Source organism: Diorhabda sublineata, chromosome 6 (genome assembly GCF_026230105.1).
Source record: "Diorhabda sublineata isolate icDioSubl1.1 chromosome 6, icDioSubl1.1, whole genome shotgun sequence".
In the NCBI taxonomy this organism is placed as follows: Eukaryota; Metazoa; Arthropoda; class Insecta; order Coleoptera; family Chrysomelidae; genus Diorhabda; species Diorhabda sublineata.
The window spans coordinates 29,942,579-29,964,878 of NC_079479.1; the positions used below are offsets into that span (position 1 = coordinate 29,942,579).

At 31.7% G+C, this 22,300-nt stretch overlaps 1 protein-coding gene across 1 annotated transcript in view; it reads right to left on the bottom strand.

Annotated features, from left to right (window-relative positions):
• Window positions 1–22,300, bottom strand: part of LOC130445382 (uncharacterized) — a 206,677-nt gene that overhangs the window by 63,562 nt on the left and 120,815 nt on the right. The window contains exons 3-4 of the mRNA XM_056780973.1: window positions 17,617–17,767; window positions 14,092–14,303 (exon numbers count right to left, since the gene is read on the bottom strand). Of these exons, the coding sequence (XP_056636951.1) occupies window positions 14,092–14,303; window positions 17,617–17,767 (363 nt within the window). The remainder of the gene's footprint in view (window positions 1–14,091; window positions 14,304–17,616; window positions 17,768–22,300) is intronic.

Sequence of the window (22,300 nt, forward strand, 5' to 3'; positions counted from 1 at the left end):
GGGAGGAAGCGTTCCAGTTATTCGCCAACGTATAATGGCAATATCAAATTCGAATATCCTCAAATAAAGCTACAGCTTCCGATTTCGTTTCTATTCTAAACATTCGTAGTCAATTTCAATTTAATTAGACTAATTTCTAGACTACCTCCTTTTTCATCTCACGTTTATTGCAAATGAGGCAGATTTAGTGAAGTATTACTAGTAATAGTGATCTACTTTGTAATACTACAACTAAACGAGTGAAAGTATATTTAGAAAAACGAATCCTATCAAATAAAAAGCATTCGTATTCAGTTACACCGTATGTATTAACATTCCATTTAATTTATTTTATCTTGTATTGAAATATACGCGCGCAACTGAAATTCAAATCCACCACCTACTCCTTTGTAAAGCCTCAAACTCGAGTAAACTTTAGAGTGAATTACTGAATGCAACCTAAATGATGCGAATAAGACTTTAATGGTGTATATAGAATGCTTGCTGGAGTGTTGTTCATTGAAAATACTTAATAGTTTTGATTAGTTTTGTATATTTATATCATATTTTGCGTAACAGAATTATTAAGAGAAATTATAGTCACGGAAAACTTTTTGTCCCTAATTGTTTATATTTCTTAGTAACCGATTCGTTCGGTTTCAAATCATCACAAAAACGAACTTATATTAGTTGTTGAATAATTTCACTGTCAGTTCTGTGTAGAACCAAAAAGTAATATGAAAATTGAAATACAGAATAAAAATGATTACTCCTTCGTTATAAATACTGTTTTACTTTCCTCGAACTACGTAGACGTAGAACTACGAGTTTCGTCGTAGACTATGTGGAGTTTCCTGGACTCATCGGTATTAAACTTTTTCTTGAGTAGTGAATTTTTTGTACTATTATGTATCTTTTATTATTGTTTATGGACAATCAGAGAGTCAAAATAACAAATGCACAAATGATGCCATATTCTCCTCCCTTAATAATGTTTACTCCAGCCTAAACAACTATCTCATCACAGCAATAACTTTTTGTGATTTTTCTAATGCTCTCAATTGTGTTAATTATAATATTTTACTCCGCGTTCAGAATTAGTGGAGGGCTCAATACTTTACAATGAAAAAAAAAATGCACAACCACTTGCTAATTGAAATTAAGTCTTTAATATCTTTTCTCGCATTTCGCAATAATTTACTGGATAATGCCTTCTATTCTATAAACGACTTTTATTCTTATAATAAAATTCAGGATTGCAGTAAAGTTAGTTCCATTATCTGGTTTAATTCTGACAATATATACATGTAATGTATATTACATATAAAATATTTTCATATATACAGTTTAAAAGGAAATTTAATTATTCATTGTAGTTGTCTTATGTATATTTGTTTTTTAGTTTTTACAAGCTTTAGTCTACAAATTGTAAACAATTTTTTGTCAATTAAGCATCTCTCTCTCTCTCTCTCTCTCTTTTATCAAATAATTTAGAAAAAAAATGATTTTTTTTGTGTGGCTCTGTTCCTACTTCAATATATTTAAAATTAATCATCTTTGAAAAGCAACTGAAACTTCCGTGGCATGAAACTTTAGGCTTCCAAATGTGATAATGAATGGTAAATTTCCCAGTGTGTAGTAAAATGCGATGTCATATCGTCTACTATTCAATAGTTATTTGTATTCACTTCTGATGATGTTTTATGATCTGCAACTCGGAATGATGACCAATAACTTGTAGATTAAATTCAGTTCTTTCTCATTTTAATTTAGTTGTTTCCGTGGATTCAGCGCTTACGTTATTATGGAAGATCGAAATTTTTGACAGTCATAAACATTTCATAATCTTTGGGATTGCATCTGTGAATGTCCCTTTGTTAGAACTGTCCATAGACACAATAAATAATTCCCGTCCAACCAAAATCTTGCAGACACTATCTCTTAGATATTCCATTTCCTAACAATGAACTTCATCGTCGTCGTAGTCGTGCGATATTCTGAGAGTTGGTAATAGTCCAATGATTCACTGAGTGCCATTAAATCACTCGTCGGCCCCACAGGGTTGGGACTCCGGGAACTTCGTCGGATTTTCGGGTGAAAAGGGGAAGAAATTTAAGGCGTGGAAGTCAGTGCGGGAATATAATTCGGTAATGAATATCCCAGAGGAATATCTTTTGTCTCCAAAAAAGGGATCAGGAAATAGATTTAGTTTAAATATGGTTCATTTTTTTTTATTTCGAATGATGGTACAGACAGATTTTAATTAATTGCTGGGTAAATAAATAGAGGGTTAGTTGTTTGAATGTTGAGTTTCATTATTGTTTGATCTGTTCGCATGTTTATTCTTGTTTCCAATTAAATTTTCGTGAGATCCGAGGAAATTTATGACTTTGAGAAATTATCTCTTAGCACTGGAAATAACTAGAATACATTCGCATATATATTTATATGACTTCAAATTAACTTTTTGTTCCATGATGAGTTTGATAATTATTGAGAATCATTGTAGATCATTAATATATAATCAAAATTGTTATTTACGAATTCTGTATTTTCATTATATCTTTTCCAAATTAGCCGTATTCTAGAATACATTAATATATAACAGTGATTTTTGATTTTTAGAGTGCCTCTTTTGAACTTAAGAAAACTTTCGCTACAGTGATTCAAAATTTCCCGTTAATTTCATATATGGATTAGTTTTGAGCTTGTATGAAAGACTGTTTGCGCTGGACAAATTTGGAGAAAAAAGACTCTCAAGTCATTATTATCATTGTTAAATCTGAAACGTCCTCTATCTACAAAGTCTATCCAAAATAGTGAAACTATTCCTTATATTCGCAAGTAAGCTTTCCTAATATATTTACAACTATACTTTTTATATATAGAGCTCACAAAAATGTTTGTTATCTTATTGTTATAATTTACAAAAAAAAAATTTTCTGTACTCATTGCCATGTGAAGTTGTATTTTTTATTCAATAAGAACGAATAGAATAGAACATATTTCTCTATGGTTATATTTCAAAAATAAGAACTATTCCTATATATTAATGCATAATCTCCTTTTATCCAGATCTCTTCTACCTACTCGTTCCCTCTTTAGTAGTTTTTAACCGTATTTCCGTTCATATTTTTTTCCTCAGTTCTACAGCTACAACCATCCGGCTCCTACTAACAAGCTGTTTCCAAATTAAATCAATTTTTATTCGTTTTGCTCTCTTGTATATGCGAATGCGTGTAATAGTTCATCAAACTTTTAAATGTAACAAGAAGCATACATTGTGTCATTAACCGTTTAAAGTCGATGATCAGTTAATTCATAGTTAATTGTTTGGAGTACATATATTAGTTTACAAAACGTAAACAAGTTTTCCAATAGCAATATCCACGTATTATAAACTAGGAGACTTATTATTTTTTATATAATTATCACTTTGTTTCTCCTAATTTTTTTGACAGAGCCGATGCAGTGCAGCGTTTATGTCCTAGCCACTTCTGTTCCTGTTTCTAATAAAATTTGGCAGCAACGCAAATGCCGTTAGCACAGTAACAGAATTTACTCCTAACCTAACCGTAGAATTTCACAATTCTTTTCAGCTGGTAATAATAACGATGATGATCAGTCTTACAAATAGAAAATATTGTATGTATTGGTTTTCATATTAGATTGAAACTGTCCCTAATTGAACAAATTATACCTACTCTTGTTTTTCATCCTAATTGCATCAACGGAGCCAACTCACATCACAATCTCTCGGGATAGTGAGATTAAGTAGTTTGAAACAAGAGAGATTGATACGTTCATTTTGATATAGAATGAGTGCCGATAAATTCTGTCCGTGGTATTTAAAATAGGTCATGCAATTAAAATCCAGTGGCATTGTTAAACTCTCCGTTTTCTGCAAACAGAACTACCAAATTGTATTCGTAGTAGAATAACTGCGTATTGTGTACATTAAATATGTAAGTTGTGGGATTGGATGAAATTTTAGTTATGTTGCATATTAATTCAGGCATTTGAAGCAAATGAAAATTTCGTTTTGTTATCGAATAATTTCAAATACAAAGAAGTTACAATATATATATATATATATATATATATATATATATATATATATATATATATATATATATATTTCGTATACAATAGAATAAGGAAAAATAGTAAGTACTGTTTAGTAAAATTAAAACTAAAAAAAACGCGAGTAACAAGGTTTTGATGAACGATGTTGACTCCACGAGGTTCTGTTACCGTTTGGTAGTAGCTACAATTTTCAAAGACAAAATTCTACTTATGCTTCACTCCTTCTGTTGTTTTGATCTTACCTCCAATATTTTTCTATACTTACCCCAATGTGAACTACAACTAGTCGTCAATTATACTACCTGTCCTGCATTTGTTCCTACTCATTTTTCTGTTGCCATAAATGTTTCATACCTTCAATTTCGATTGATTCACAAATGGTTGCTCTCTTTCTCTCTGTTACAAATACAAGGAGCTTTGTAAATTTGATTCTGAAAATCTCACTAATCAGTCACTGTTTGTCTGTTCAATTTCATGCACTCCATTTTCAAGTCAAATTTTTCAACACATAATTGAATTTGTTTTTGTATAATTTAACAACAATTTTCATGACATAACTACTCATGGTATTAGTTATTTCGTTCATATGCACATGTTTAATTTTCTTGATGACAGTTTATGAATATATCTGAATCACATTTAATTATTTAAGGAATGAACTTTTGTTTAAAATTATCAGTGCCATATGTGGTGGTTATATTTTTGGAAAAACGGTAACACTTTTTTCCAAATAAACTTCTGACTTCACCAGATACATTTTATGTTGCCAGATAAATATATTCAGCTGTTTCCTGAACATAATCCATTATGATCAACTATCTGTTTGTATTTTCAACGTTTGGTTCTCTCAGAGTTTGACTTAGTTATTCCGTCAAAAGAGGGGACCGGCGGAGCATATACTCGATCGTCTCTTCTTATTCTCTACAGTATTCGATATGGTTGCCCATTTTTTGGAGTCTTATACCAACTTATACTTATATGGTCTACTGGATCGTGAATTTCATTACCTCTTACGTTTTTTCTTCATTTATCCATGGCCAAATAGAGGATATATTGAAAAATTCTTAGCCTACTATAGAACCAAACAAAATTTCAATGTCAAAATATTTTATTACTCAACATATTCTCCTCTTAATTGAATACATTTATTACAGCGAACCTGCAACGTTTCTAGATCTTTCAAAAAAATGTTTCTTCTTGTTCTGCAAACCAGACCTCAACAGCTTTTATTATCTCCTCGAAAATTTACGACCTTTTAAACTTTTTTTCACTTAAAAAAAAAGATGATAGTCGGACGGAGCCAAATCTGGTGAATAAGGGGGGTATTCTAGTAATTCAAACCCTAAATCAGGAATTTTTTGCATGGCAACGTGAGATTTGTGTGCAGGGGCGTTGTCCTCCAAAAACAAAACACCTTTGGATTACTTTCCGCATCTTATCTCTTTGATTTTTTCCTATAGAGGGGTCAGTAATGTCGAATAGAGATCTCCAGTTATTGTTTTACCCTTTTACCCTCCAAAAAATCAATCATGATTACTCCATGGCAATCCCAAGAAACTGAAGCAAGAACTTTTCCAGCATATTTTTGGACACGAAACTTCTTACGTCTTGGAGAACCAGAGTGTCGCCATTCCATCGATTGTTGCTTTGTTTCTGGATCGTAGAATTGTACCCAAGTCTCATCCATAGTAACAATTCAGTTTAAGAAGTCTACATCGTATTCAAATCGAGCACAGATTGAACGCGATGCTTCTACCCTTGCACGCTTTTGGTCAACATCTAAACATTTTGGGATCCATTTTGCAGCAATTTTTCTCATGTCCAAATTGACGTGAACTATATGATGAACGCGTTCGTATGGAATATTCAGTGCTTCAGATATACGGTTTAGCCCAATTAGACGGTCAGATAAAATCATGTCATAAACTGCATCGATATTTTCGGGGACTGATACAGAAACTGGCCTTTTCGATCGGTCATTAACTTCAATGTAAAATTTACCTCTTTTGAAGCTTGCAGTCCAAGTTTTCACGGTCACATACGAAGGACATTGATCACCAAGGGTATTAACCATATCTTCGTAAATCTGCTTGCGTCTGAACCCTTTTAAATACAGATATTTAATGATGGCTCGAAATTCTAATTTTCCGATTTTCATAATTTGGATATCTTGTGTGTCAATAGCATATCTTAACAATTCCAACGCTAGTAGGACTTGTAACTTCCCTTCGATATTCTCTTCCCTCATCCTACAATTTATTTATTTCATACACTTAATAGTATTCAGGTACCAACAGAGGCCTCCTTTGAATATACATCAGCTCCTGAGAAGATGGAGATTTGATTTTTCTTAATTAAATATTTTTCATTCCATTCTTCTTTTGTAGGAATGTTTATTTTTATCTTTAAGAAATCATATAGTCTGCATTCTGTGCTGTTAGATCGTTCTTTTGTTTCCTTCTAATTTTGGTACCATTTTTAAATGTAATTTTTAATAAGGTAGATCATCGTTTGTATCACACTGTTTTCGAATCCTTAAAAAGAATATCTGGGAAAAATACTTCTCGGAAACTAATTTTGACGGACAGATTAATTTGGAGCAGTAATTTTATATTAATTATATGATTGAATCGCTAGTAATTTAACGACACCCATTTTTCGGAATTCTTTTAATTTCACGTTGATGAAATATCTGGAGCACAAAAAGGCGAAAATTTTCCGGAACTGACAATAGTGCAAGATAAATTAGTTCCCTGCAATTACTAAAAACCATTTTCTTGAGAAAAACTTTCATTCTTTCGGGTTCGAAGGCTTCCTATGCTATCTAGACGAACAGAAACTAATTGATCATTTTTGATTCGCCGTCTCTTTCAGAGAAGTAATTTACGACATAATATAAAGTTTTATCTTCTCTCATTTAATATTATGATTATCAAAAAGCCGATTCACTTTCAAATTCTATTATTAAATTTCATATAATTTGTATAATGATCTTGATTATGATATGTGTTATTCTTCTACATATTGCAGCAATTTCATGAAAATATTATCCTAAATTGCAAGTTTTCTGAAAAAATTCGTTGCCATGCCTTCAATTTGATTCTAAATAACTAGTTGCGATGGAAAACATAGATTTCATACGTGTGAATTCAATTATTATCAAATATCAACTTAGTTATAGCGTACAAGTTAGATAACCGAAAAAATATATACAGTTCAGTTGGACGGTTGCAAACTGACATTGTGAATTTATTTAGAGAGCAGAATATTGCACTTTTGACCATGTTTGAACCCATCTAAAAAGTGGGTAGCCTAAAGCTTTGACTTATGCCAGTCAAATAAATTGGTGGAATGTTAAAAAATTTCGGGTTTCTCTTATTACCATCTGTCGAGAACTAAAGAGAAAGGGAGTTAAATATCGGAAAAGGAAGTAATTTCCAAAATATACTGAAGATCAGTATAGGAAACAAAAAAATAATAAAAGGAAAATGTGAACTAAAATCTTAATATTCTAACGCTCGAAGAGGCATAACGAGTTTTAGAGGAGAAGAAGAAGGAAGAGAGATGCACGAAAATAAACAGACAGTGAAAAACCGGTAGAATTTTGATGATAACTCCTAATTTGAAGAAATAGTGAATTAGCAGTGAAAACTTGTTCTCAATTTGTAATACTCTCATATGGGTTTGGATTATCTGTAATCAGATTTATAGATTCTTCACAAGCGTTAAAATCTTTTGGCTTTCTACACTTGAAGTGGGTTTAAAAGAGAACATGGAAACGAAAAATCATGTCCAAATATGGATCAAAGAATCAATGACATGAAGCTTTGGAAATTGACTCATTATAATATAATAATTTGTAGACTACTGATATGGAATATAAGCTATAGGTATTTCAAATTTTGATGTTCAACATCATATTTTTTTATTAATTGGAGTATCTGTCGATTCTTCTTTGAATATCTTATTTTTTTTAGTAGAATTATGTGTTTTTTTTTTTCAACACAATGCAAATATTTATTGCTTAGGAAGAAAAATTATGTTATATAAGCTACTTGAGGACTAATTTGATATGTAGGATAACAAACAATGAAAAATCCATCTCAAATATCGTTCTGATGATAGTATTTAATTGCTATAATCAGAGTAGCAAGTCACAAGAGTTATTTATCACTCTTTATAGACGGTGACCATTGGAGTTTAAACTGTCCTTTACGTCCCTATTAGCTTCAAATAGTTCCCTAACGATCTTACTAACGACGTATTATATCACTGTATTACTTTAGCTAGAGTGTAGTTTGATAAACCAAAGAGTTTATTTGAAATATATTAAGTATATAGAAAGAAAATGGTTTTATGGTACTTTCAAACTCGTAGCATAACAGTTACTGAACGGCCGCATACATTTACAAAATAGTACATGTTAATTGAACGAATTACCATCACTTTTTGAGAATGTGGAGGTTTCTGGTGTTCCAATTTAGGACTTTCTCTACTCCAAAATCTGCAATTTAGTTTGTTGTCATGACCATTTAAGTGAAAGTGGGCTTCGTCCGATAAGAAAATGACATTAAAGCTGCTAAAACACTCGAACATCACGCTAGAGTAATGAATATATTGTTAGATTAAATAATTGTATATATAATATACGAGGGCGATTCAAATTTAAACCGAGATTTTTAAGTAAAGGTGCAAAAAATTCGTAAAAATAGACTGATATGAAGAGTAATAGTAGTAACCTCGCTTTTTAGTGTACCTACTTATAGTCATTAACAAGAAGGATGGTTGGTCAAAGATAATGTAAGATCTTCAGAGACCGACGCAGTATTGTACGCAATATGGTTGAAGAATTTGGCATCAGCGTAGGTGGTATTAACCAAAATTTCCGCCATGAATTTTGAGCAGAAATTCATACCCTGGGAAGTTTACACGTTCCTCCTGTAACGCTATTAAGAGGAAGTACAAAATTTGTTGCATAGCATATTCACCACAGACGAGACTTGAGTACACCACCATATTCCGGAGAGTGATTGCGCGTCTATGAACGAATTGAGCTGGGAAACACTGAAACACCCTCTTCATAGTACGGATTTATCATCATGTGATTACTATTTATTTGGTTCATTGGAAGAGGCATTTGGCAGACTACGATTCGAAAGCAATGCAGAGGTGACAAGCCGAGAGAGCATCAGCCCTGCAACTTGCTTTTAGTACAATCTGGTCACAGTTTACTCTACTATTTACTATAAACAGTTGTCAAATATCGGTTTAGTTGAGATAAAATATGCTGAATTCAACCATCCTTCCTAAATTTTCGAAATTCTGTTGTTAATACAGTATTTTCCGAATGTCTTTCACATTTGTTGTAAGATACATTTTCTATAATTTATTCCCTTTTCATCTATTCATTATCCCCTAGTCGTTGGTGATTACCTCCGACAATCTCTTTATTCTCTCTGGATGCTTCCGTTCCATTCATATTGTAATTCACATTATTTGTTTGGATCTACTTTGAATATTGTAGTGCTACGTTTCCAAAATGAAAACGAATAAAATCGTTTATCGATAAATAACATCACAATCCACAAGAAGTGAACGGATCATAATTTAAAATGGTTCGTTGTGCACGTTATTATTTTAGTCAGAAAAATACCCATATATTTATTTAAATGTTTATGTTTAAAGTTACACCATCAATTTACCAAAACGAATCAGCATCCATACGTGCAAGGAGATTAAATATACACAATCATTTCCATATTGATTGAACGATACCTGCCGCGAAATATTTATTTAGCTATATTGCAAGTTTTGATCATTATATTGTCAGCATTGTATCCATATTCAATTTGCATATCGATATGAACGTTTGGACAAATAATGCTCTTATGTTATTAATTATCATTAATACGATTACAAATTATTCCTAGTAAATCGATAGGCCGCTTATGATCGATGAATGAATTTAGTTATTACTCAAATTGAGAATTTGAATCAATAAACTGTTTCCAAAATATAGACATCTAGAAAAATAAAAAAATTATTGTGGAATCTCTATAAAAATAACAGTGTTAATTAAATGAATATATGGAAACTTAAGGATAATAGAAGGTCGGTTGAGTTTAGAATGGAGATGTCTTAATCCTCTTCTATTCACATTTGTCATGGACAGAATGATGAAAACTATAAAAAAGAAGAGTTATAAACTAGAGACAATAATTGGCTACAGAAACCTATAACCGATAAAAATAGACGGACTCGAATATGCAGACGATATAGTGATAGTAGCAGATATTTTCAAGAATTTGGATAAAGGTAGTAGAAGACTGAAAAATGTAAGTGAATATCAAGAGATGCAAAAGAATGGTCGTTAATCAAAAAAAAGAACAAGAAGAAAATTTAAGAATGAAAGATACAGTGACTATTTTTGAATTCGTGGAAGTAATTGCCACAGAGACGGTAAAATAGATATAAAGATAGCGAACAGAATGAGAAAAGCAAATCAAACATACTCCAAACCAGGCAATTCTTGAGAGAAAAAAAGCGGAAAAATAAAAATACATATATGGGCGATGAACAAAAAGCTAGAGAGTAGAAACAACTGAGGAGAATAGCAGGGAAATCGGCGATAGTTAGGATGAGAAATGGGATATTAATACAAAAACTCAAACAGGAAAAAATGAAAGTTGTTTAAGATGGTAAGGACTCATAAAGAGAAGAACACCACACAGACTGGTGGAGGACGAAAAATAAGGTACAGGAAAACTTGATTACAATAAGTAGCGCCGGAAGAAGGAAAAAAGGGAAAGCATTACAGAAGATAAATGAAGTAGCAAATAATAGGAAAGTGTGAGAAAAATGAAAAGGAGAAGGAAAACTGAAATCCCTCTAACGAGTTTTAGAGAAGGAGAAAAAGAAGGAGTGAGGTGCACAAAAATAAACAGTGAAATTTTGATAACAATGCCTGATTTAAAGTTATTTAGTTAGAAATGAAAACGTGTCCTGAATCGTTATTTGTAATACTCGCATATGGGTTTGAAATATGTGATGGAAAAGAGTGGAAAAAATGGATAAAAAGAAAAAAGGAAAACTGAAATTCTAATACTTTGAGTTCTGGAGATGAAGGAGGAGTATAAATTAATTTTTCGAATCCCCCCTTCATCATGTTGTCAACAAAGTCCTCTTCAATGGTTGGGGGAATCAACAATAATGATAATCAATGTGATAGCCAATAAGAAATATAGAAAATTCAAGAGTTTTGGAGCAAAGGGGCAATTTTTTGAAAAATATACAAATATTATGTTTATTAAAAACATAAACTGTCCACAAATATAACCCGATTTAAACAGAGTTTGCACTTTTTGATTTTGAATAAGAATTGACGAATATTGAACTCAAGCCAACATGTGGGGTGGTCAAAGAAATGAGTTGGTACAAGGAAGAAATATCACGTGTCACATTTACAATTTGTGTTCATGTCCTCAGTTTTTTTGGATATACTGATCATATCCTATATAAATTACGAAACAACTAATCCTTCTTAGACATCTTTCCAACTGTATTTTAGTCGTGTCCACTTAAATATCCACTTTGTAAAGCGTAAATTATTTGTTTTGTTTCAAGTTCAATGATTATTTCTCGTCTTTCTATTGACGTCTATTTTTCATTTTTCGTAGCGAAAAAGTTGAAGTTAATGCAGCTGACTAATTTCGTTTTTAGTTTTTTAGACCTCAGAAAAATGATTTCTTATTTTTTAAATATTGGATATGCATGGAAATAAACCCCCGTTTTAGAGGCAGATTTACGCCGCAATAAAATTTGATGCTTTATGAATATCCATAATTCCAACAACCTATTTGTGTTCTTATTCGAGGGAGATACGATATACGGGCGAAAATTTCAGAAGCAGATATATGAAGTGTACGTGTAACTTCACATTAGAGCATCCAGTCCCCATAAATACGTTTAATGTCCGTTTGTTTGTTTCGAAGCATATATCTTTATATACGTCTGTCACATTTTTGGGTTATGGAGAAAAATATTTGCCAGAGAGCTTTGTGGTGTAGCCACGTCAAAAAAAAACTCCAGAGAATGTTTCTACATTTGATGTGACATTTGAACCCTGAGGAATAGGGCGTGATATTTTTTAATTAAAAAAGAATTCGACTATGGAAATTTTGAGCAAAAAAAACAGAATATTCGAAAACATAGCTCGAACAATTATACTGATTATTTTATAATGGTTCGATATAATTTCATTATATTTTTTCAATTATTAGAAAAAAAGATCAACGATTTTGAAATATCAGAATTTCCACTTCCACTCTGAACACTATACTAGTCTAAAAGACTTAATATTTTTGAATTTTCATACTCACCCACTTTGCCCCATTATTTTGGTCAAAATACGCCGCAGAACACACTCACACATCTTATAAATACGAGGGTTGCTACTTAAGTCTTAAAATAGACAAATAAAAACAAATATTTATGATTCGATACGTCCTTATTGTAAGATTAAACGATTGAAACAGATTAATTCTTAATGAAATGAACAAAAATGTATAAATTCAATAGAATACAAAAGTAATCAGAGCGTACTACTATTTTATGAAAATAAAATTGCACACAGGACCAAACTTCAAGGGAATTATGGGAAAGGGGATGACAAAATCTAATATTTAAATTTTTGTAGCCGCTGAGGGGAAAGAGTTGAAAGGGGTGTTTGTTTGGGATATACGGCTTATATATTCGTTATATAGAAAAACTTGAATACAAAAGTTAAAGCTTATTTGAAGTTATTTAACTTTTGGTTCCATCAAATTTCAATGTAACTGTAATATTATTTAGTGAAAGACATCATATCACTTTTTCGTTGTTATTCTTAATTTTCTATGAAAACTTTATATGAATTAGCATAAGTCAAGTAATTTCTGAATTCCTCTTTTGAGGAATTTTCATCTTTTTTCTCACGTTCTCTAGTAGTACTGGCATAGAGATAATTAGAGAGAAAGAAATAAATTTAGGGACAGTCAGAAGAAACTGAATAATAAAGGAAAATCAGTAAAATAGGAATAATTCTTAAGCGAAACTTAAACGTGTTAATCATTCTTCCAGAATTTAAAATGTAAACTTGAAGATCTTCAAATAAGTTGTGGGCAGCCGTGATTATTTTTCAATTAGACCAATTTATTTGTTTTTAAATCATTACAAATTATAGTGAATTACGATTTAACACAAACAATTGAATAACAATATACTTCTGCGTGCAAATGAACAAATTTGGCTCCGTAAAAGACACACTACAAGTTGTCGATCTATTATCTATTCAACATTTTAGCATGGAATCCGATAAAATTATGATTATGAGCCACCACTAGGAGAAAACGTAGAAGAATTCACCAGAAGAAAATATCTAGATATGGGGACCCACTCCAACATTCAGTTGAAGGAGCTGATAGACTACACCACGGATTCTGGTTATTTCATATATCCCATCAGCAAGATTCGATAAAACACTTGATCAGTTTAAGTTATGCTGTACATATTTTATACTTTATTTTTACTTCCCATCGTTTGAACCATTCTCATTTACCCCTTCGGTCATATTTTGTACCATTCGAAATTTCTTTTTCCCAATAAGAAATTATGTTCAAAAGAAACGGTCGGTGTTAACTCTAGTAGTAGACACTGTCAAAGGGCAAATAAAGATTATTGTGATTAGGGATTAACCTCTAAATGACGTGAAATTTTTGAGATCAATTTATTAATTATAAATTATTGTTTTGGAATTTTTGATTTAGTTGATGTCGTTTTGATAACTTTATATCTCACTAAGAAACATTTTCACTCGGAAACTAACGCGTTTTTAGGTAAATTTCTATCATTTACTAGATTTGATTGAGGAATAGGTTTCCTCGAAGGCCCTAGAATATTCAAACCCTAGCTTCAAACATAATATTTCCTTTTTCTCATCAATATCATTAAATTTCTTGAGTATGTTGATAAAGAAGAAGAATTGCTTACCTGCTACTGATATATTATGTGTTTCTGATGCTAGTCTGAATGCAGGAGCTTCACTTGATATTTCACATCTGTATGATCCAGTTGTATGTATCCTAGACAAGTTGGTGAGGACAATTTTGCATCGGCCTATTCTGCATTCTGCATCAGAAGGCTTTGAATATACTCCAGGTACGGGAAATGTGATATATCTCTGAGGGCCAGCAGGCATATACCTGAAAATAATGGAAATTTTGACTCATTATAAACAATCTTTCAAAGGAATTTTTCAAATTCATATTCTAAAAATTTGGTAATCTATGCCTGTATTATTTAGAATAACAAGAAGGTTTAACGACGTCGATTGTTCCTATTTTATGAATACTTAAGTAATTTCTGCAACCATTGGTGATTTTTATACTAAACACACTGTTCACACTACACAAAAAACCATACACGTTCCGATAACCATATTACCCTTTCAGAAAATTGTGTTAATAGGCTTTAGTGTACCTTAAATCTCTGAAGACGATAAATTGGTTATCGAAACGCCCGTCAGACGGTGTAATTGTGAGTGTTGGTGGCACTCTAAACTGATTCTGACCTCAGAAATTTTTATCACATAAACCCTATTGGCTATTAAGAATATCTATATCCGATTTCAAAGTTTTCTTATCACACTCAACCAAAATATATATTCTGATTGTTAATTGAATATATTTCGTAGGTAAGTAAATGTTGATAGACCGACTATCTATTTCTTCTTGTTCATCGTTTACCAAGTAGATAAACGACGATTTTCATGTTAATTAGTTCACCATTTTATACTATTTCATTTCATTCTATATCTCTCAAGTTTCGAAATATCTGAGGTTACCGGCAACATTGATAGAGACAATTTTCTGTAGCGGCAGAAACAGTAGTCTCGATTTTCGATGCTCGCTTCCTTCCACTGATATAAAAGGCGTACATGTAATTCGACCAGGGAATAAATATGAAGTTTTTATCGCTTCTAACGAGGGCAGAAGTACGTGTTTTTCCCCGAAGTGAAAAGAAAAACTAATTACTAACCCACCGAAGCACTGTTGAGCTATTTACACGTTTTCCTAGTATTTTGCAAAGACTAGGGAAACGTGTACTCTTACCCAAATTGAACTATACCTACAAATACAAGTATATACCTTTTAAATATAACACTCATGTTTTTAGCTGGTATAAACTGACATATATATAAAAACTGTACGGTTTAATATTACACATATACAATTTGGATTGATTACTTTCCTGTTGATCTAATATGGAATGAAGACATACGTCTGAATTTTTTAAATTGATACTAGAAAGATAGATAGATATTATTGTTGTTTATTGATAGATACTAGGCTACAAGAACGCTGTTGCATTCTTATTTTAGATGCATCGACAAACCGAAGAACCATCTCTGACTTCTGTAAAGTGCTATTGGTCTAAATCAATATTGTTTACAGTAGATTACTCTATTAAGTTGTAAAAAGTCAAAGGTAACGCGAAGATTACAAATTCTACTGCATTATATCCCTGTTTCCGTATTTTCTGTCCTTTTGGTACACTAATAAATACTTTATTTGGTGTAGTTATTTAAGCCGACGAATTGAGCGACTTATTTAGTCAAAATTTGATAATTGTAAAGTGACTATAAATGTTAGAGAAACCAAATAAATTGCTAAATTTAAATTAAAAAGTGTCCTTTCTATAACATATAAATCCTAAAGTCGTTTTCAAGCTCATAAGTTCCTATTATAAAACCCTCGAAAATAAAAATTTATTAAAATCGTGCGAGCTGCTTCCCAGATAATTTAGATGTTCTATATAGAAAACTCAGAGTGTATATTCCATTGTAGTACACTGTCACTAATCATGTACTCTTTCTACATCACAATAATCTTTTTTGAAAACCAGGCTTTATTTCGAATACTCTACTTGCTTATACTATCTCATAACTTTTACTTTGACTGCCCTTGTGATTCAATATAAACCTAAACCGAAATATTTGTTGACTTTGTTCAATCTCGGAATAATTTTTGTTTCTTTACCATGAAGCTGTTTGTTGTTTTATTTTGATTTTGCTATCTCAAAGGTAGCTGAGATTTTGATACGTCTCTTCTCTCATTGTGAAAGTTTCTGCTTTATTAGATCCATTTAGAAAAGTTTTAGTCCTCAAAACAATTCGAATCCACCGTATTTTAGATCTCCGGTGGGAATGCTATCGACTACTTCATTTTCACATTACGGATAATTTTGTCTGTTCTCATATGTGAGTTTATTTTATCTTGTTGTATGTATGCTTGGCGGAGAGACGATTCTATGACATCTGAAAAACGTATTTTGTTCTATGGTTCACTCATTTTTAGAAATATGTATTTGAAACTAATAGTTTGTTATATTTCCTATTAATGCCACGAGATTATGCAGACTACCTTCCATTTGCAGAACATGTATGTAGACTCACAGAGTCTTTTCTATTAATTTCAGTTTCTTATCGTTTTTATTCAAAAAGCAATGTTCTAATAAATATCTAAGTGCAGATGTGCTATGACTAAGCTTCTAGTCACACTACACACGTTCTCTTATCTTTATTAATTTTTATTAATTCCTCCTAATATTAGTGATTCTACTAAAGAGACCTAATCCCCAGGAAAGTGTTTGGAATTCTTTTTTTAAGCCAACTTCCTCTACTTAGTATGCACAGGTTCTAAGAAGGTTCTAAACAGGATAACTATGTTATCCTTTTTAGTTCGTCGAGTTTGCCTAACCATTTTGGCTGCCTAGATATATTTCATGATTATTATTTTCTACCTAAGCATTTTTCTTATTGATATATTACTAAATGCATTACCCAATTGCGTGCATTTTTCTTGCATCGTGGTTGAGGCTGTCACAGAGCTTTTAGAATGTTTTGTTGCAGGTTCATATAATCCTATCCCAGTTACTTTTATTTGTATCTATATATCATTTAATAATATTTTTTTTCTCCCTAGTAAACTTATTCCGATTCCACTTTTTGGTGTTTTCAAATTTTGTATTGAATTTCTTCAAGAAGTGTTGTGTAGCAAGCTCATAAAATCCTATACCAGATACTTATTTTCATTTTCGAATCATCTACATATATACCATTTTTGGTATTATATTCCTGCCTAGAGGAGTTATTTTCATCCCGCTTCTTTTTATTTCAGAATTCTTTATCGAATTTCTCCAAGAAACCTTTTGTTGTAGGCTCATAAATCTTATTTCAGTTAGTTGTTTCATTTCAGAGCCATTAAATAGTAATATTCTTTTGCCCAGCTATTTAGATTTCACTTCTTTTTTTTTTCAAAATTTTGTATTGAATTTCTCAAAAAAGCTTCTTCCTCCCCATTCAAAGCGTCTTGTCATCTACTTTTAAGAAGTCATAATCTACGATGATTGTATAATTGTTCACAACAGTATTATATGTTTGTTATGATGAGAATTTTGTTTCAAAACCTATTTTCACAATAAACAGCAACAAAAATTTTTTATAAATATAAATACCTGAAGAATTCCTGGTCATCTTTATACCATTTTACGGCGTATAAATCTTCAGTCCCCATGTCGAAATAGCAGTCGAGAGTCATATTTTCTCTAAGATCAGCAACGGCAGGAACTTGCATTTTTGTTAGTCTTAATGCATTAGAATCAGCAACTGAAAAAAAAGATACAGAATACAATAAAATGAATAGCATGAGAATAGACGTGAATCAATTATTTTTTGACGTTTTAATAATAATTAGTAGCGCTTTTGCTGCGAAATATCTTAATTGATGTTGGATCAGCATAGTTGCGAGCAAACGAGTTTGTTTACAGTTAACGCTTTTTATCAGAAGCTTGTTGTGCAGATATTCAATATCAATTATTCGTATAATGGGAATTGTTGATAACCTATGTATTTCTCTCTGATAATGAAGAGAATTTGAAGCAATCCCTAAAAACTCGGTTCAGCAGTATGATATTACACATTCAAATATTCTCAAGTAACGTAGAATGAAAAACAATGAACGAAACATCAATTAGTCAGTCTTCAAGGCATATCTAGGAAGAAATCAATTAAGTATGGAACTCATAAAACAATTCGGTCCTCATAACCACTATCTTTGATATTTCTTTGATCTTTGAATCAGAGTAATGGAGTAAGATCTTCACACTCGATTTTTATTTCTCCATTTGGACGCTAAAAGTACTTTCATGGAAGACACGACTAGGGGAATTAATACTAACGTCCGTAAACTTTCTCTTGTTTTCCAAGGTACCAAGAGAAACAGCAGAATACTTTCTCTGTAAGTCTGTCCTTCGACTGTCCTAACATTTCATGTAAGAGATAAATTATGGAATGAATTTCTTAATCAGGTACTGCAACTATTGTTATAATGAAGATATCTATGTTTTACATGACATGAATGACATGACTAGTTGGAACTGGCTTCTGTAACATTATTGTTCAAACATTTATTCTGTTAAATGTATTCTTGTATTTATTACAAATATTCAAGATTCTTGGTGAGATTTTCTGCCTTGTATGTGAAGTAGCTCTATAGGCTTTCGTATTTTCTGAATCTATTTTCTGTTTTTGATGAGTTCATCATAAAATTGCTTGCTTCCAAATACTGAAGGTTCGAATTCTTCAGCTTCAATGTATACTGAACAAGTGTTATTAGCATAATAAGCGGCTGAAACTTTTTTGTCTGATGGAAAAACGAGGGTATTAAAGAATAAAGGAATCTTGAGGAACTCCTACTTAAACATTAAAGAGGTTCGTAGGGTTTATTACCAAATTTTATGAGAATTTTCCTATTTGGTATGTATAGAATGAATAATGGAAATAGGACTGGACATTTACGACGCTATCTGTAAGCTAGTGGCGTCATACAAGATTTTTATATATATCCTGAGTTCTAGTTGTAGACGGGTGTCAATTTCTGAGTCTTAGCTCTATAAAATCAAACGTTTTCATTCTTTGATTATTAAAATATTAACTTCAATATTTTCATTAACTTTTATAATCTAATGTAAGAAATAAAAGGCATATCGTTACGGAATGTATTGAAAAAATGTGACTGTATTGCCAAAATGCATATTTTCTCGCACATTAAATTATGAGAGTTGAATAAAATGAGAAACATCACTTTTATTTAATATTAAACCAAAAATCTTCTTTACAATTATCTCGATATAAAATCAAAATGTCAAGATAAGGGACAAAAAATGAACAAAAACGTCTTGGTCTTTAGCAGAAGCACAAATCTATTAGTGGAAATTAGTACAATGAATTCTCCCTTCTTTGGATTTGGGGTAAAAATAATATAAACACTGCAGATCAATATCTTCTTCGGGAATGTGAACTTCTTCTCTATAATTTTCTAAGTTTTTTCTTTCCTATGAAGCTTCTTTCTTCATTGGTTTTCTTTCTCTACAAGAAGATGCTGCCGATCGGTGAGACTAGATATCAACCCAAATAATACCTACCTTATTTCCTTAAATAGGAAAATAAAACTGAACCTCAAGTCCATCAAGCTAGACGTGCAAGTCATTCATTGGAAAACAAAGAAAAAAAGTATCTAGGACTTACCCTAGATAGTAAACTTCTTTGTAACTGGGATTGTCACCCAAAGATCCTACTATAGGCACATGATAAGACCAATCATCACATATGTGAGGGGTTTGGGGTACAAGAACTAGTTTGAATACCACAAAGAACCTCCCACCTCTCTTTATTGTACTAGAAAGCGTGGGGGAAAAGATCACTTTGAATGTTCAGATACGGAATCACAAACGAAAAATCGGAAGCCTGTGCCCACCCAGCATTTTTTAGACAGAAATATATGCAATTGAGAAATGCGTACAACCAATTGCTTATACAAGAAACGATAGTCGATAGATATCAAGGGATTTGACATTTCTTTTTATTTTCAATGCATTCTACCACACGGCTTAGGAGATTTGTGAGACCAAAATGACCGTAAAGATCCATCTAACTATAACGGGCCGTAGCTCCTCGTTTTGCCAACCATTTTTGTAAGCTCACAATATATCTATAAATAAAATTAAATGCAGTAATGATTTTAAGGTTCATACTATGTCAGGTGGAGGTCAATTAAGTTGATTTGTTGTATCAATGAATTCAAAATTAGGTATAATATGATTGACTGAAATTTCAAAAGCATCGAATAACCCTTTTAAAAATTATAAGCGTGGCCTTATACGGCCACCAGCCGTATCTGGTGTAACTTTAAAACGACTTTAATGTTTTTTCAATGATGAACCGAAGCTTTATCGCTTTAAAAGTTAATGAACGAAAAAGAGGTGCCAACACGGTATTTTAGTTCCAAACAGATTTCTTTGAACACTAATCCAAATAAACTGTCATGAACATCACATTGTTTCTGGCACAGAGAGTTTTTGCTCGCAAACATGTTTTCCGCAAAAGAATGTTTTTCGCATTCCTTTCCTGTATGTTTGTGTTTCGACTTTTATTTGTAATTACCACAAAAACCAAATAAAAGTCCACCACACTTACGCTCCATTGAAATACGGGACAGGGCTAGACAATTTACACAATTCATTATTGCATTTTTTAATACGCTTTTAAATTTCCCTGCAAATATACCTACATAAAATATAATACCTACATAAAATTTTATCATTATCTACTCAGATGAATAAAAACCTTGTGGAAAGATGAAACTTGATTAAAGTAAAATAAAAGTAGTATACTATAGTAAGCTTTGGAAATGATGTTATGTGCCATGGAACTAAATTTTTATTATTAGTAATGATTTAATAACCAGCAACGCTTCTGAGTCAAAATAATCCCGATATTAAGTTTCATTACTCACAGTTAGATCTCATTATTTCCAGAAAATTCATGCTATACCCTATCAACCACAAGACTAATTGTTTTTCCGAAATACTGCAAATTTTATATTGTTTTTATTCTCAGTCACCAAAGTATCTAAAAATGAGAATGTCTATTATTATCCATTTCATAGTAAGTTTCATAGACATTTTAAATTTAGTTCTAAGATGAAATCTTTCACGATTGATCTTTTCATAGCAAATATAGAGGGGTAGTATTTTGTTCTTCCACGAACGGTGATCACATTCTATTGTAGTACCAACCGTTACAAGGAAATGTATAGGTCAATCGGATACCGAATGCCGCATCACAAAATGCGGAATAAAATACAGAAACTAACAGGTTTAAACTTATTTTTCCACCAACATATTCATAGCTTCTGAGCAGCTAACAAGTATTCGTTAAGAGCTACTTCTTACAAATATATATCAGAATCGAAATCAGACAGTGAACTGTCGCAACCAATATTTATGATTAGTTCCATTATTATTTTATCAGTACTTTTGTCCAATTTTCACGTTTTCTTTTCTTTTTCTACAACATTTTCCCAGTTTTCAGGCTGCACATTATTCATAGCCTAAAAAAAACTAAACATCACTCATTTCAAAAGCACCATATCATGTTTTCGATTAACTTGTGGATTTGTGTCATAAATTACTAATTAGTAGGTCTCTCTACAAAATATTTTGCCAAATTTGCTTGCCAAAGCGAACGTAGTTGTGCGAGGTTTATATTTCCAGCATATTGGAACAACTCTCTAGTTTTTACTGGCAGCGAGACCACATCTTAATAATGTTCACGACAACAAGTGAAGGTATTACTCATATTTCATGGCTTTCAAGATTCCTAATTCCAATCCCGTTGATTACCATATTTGGGGCCGATTGAAGTAATCAGTTCGTAGCATTAGTAAGTCAATACGGCAATTAACAACTCAGCAACAAAAATGTGTAGAGTTCCATTTCGAGAATCTACTTCTCATTTTGTATACCCATATTTGAAATCGAGGCTAGTACTAAGGTCCCTATCGTTCAATTACTTATTCACTAATATCATTTTATTGTAGATGTAAATATAATCACTATTTTCCAAAAATTGGTGTGAATATTTTACATGATGGATACTGTTGTAGACAAACAATTTTAGCATTTTTTCAATTTCTAAGTATCCTACTCATTTTATAGCGTTTCTGATTACATTAAAAAACAACTAAACACCTCATAAAACTTTCATAACCTTTTAAAAATGCCCAATTTTTGGGTAAAGTCCCTTAATGGCTTTTTAAAAGTAATATAGTATCCTGAAACCTTCGCAATTAAATGCCAT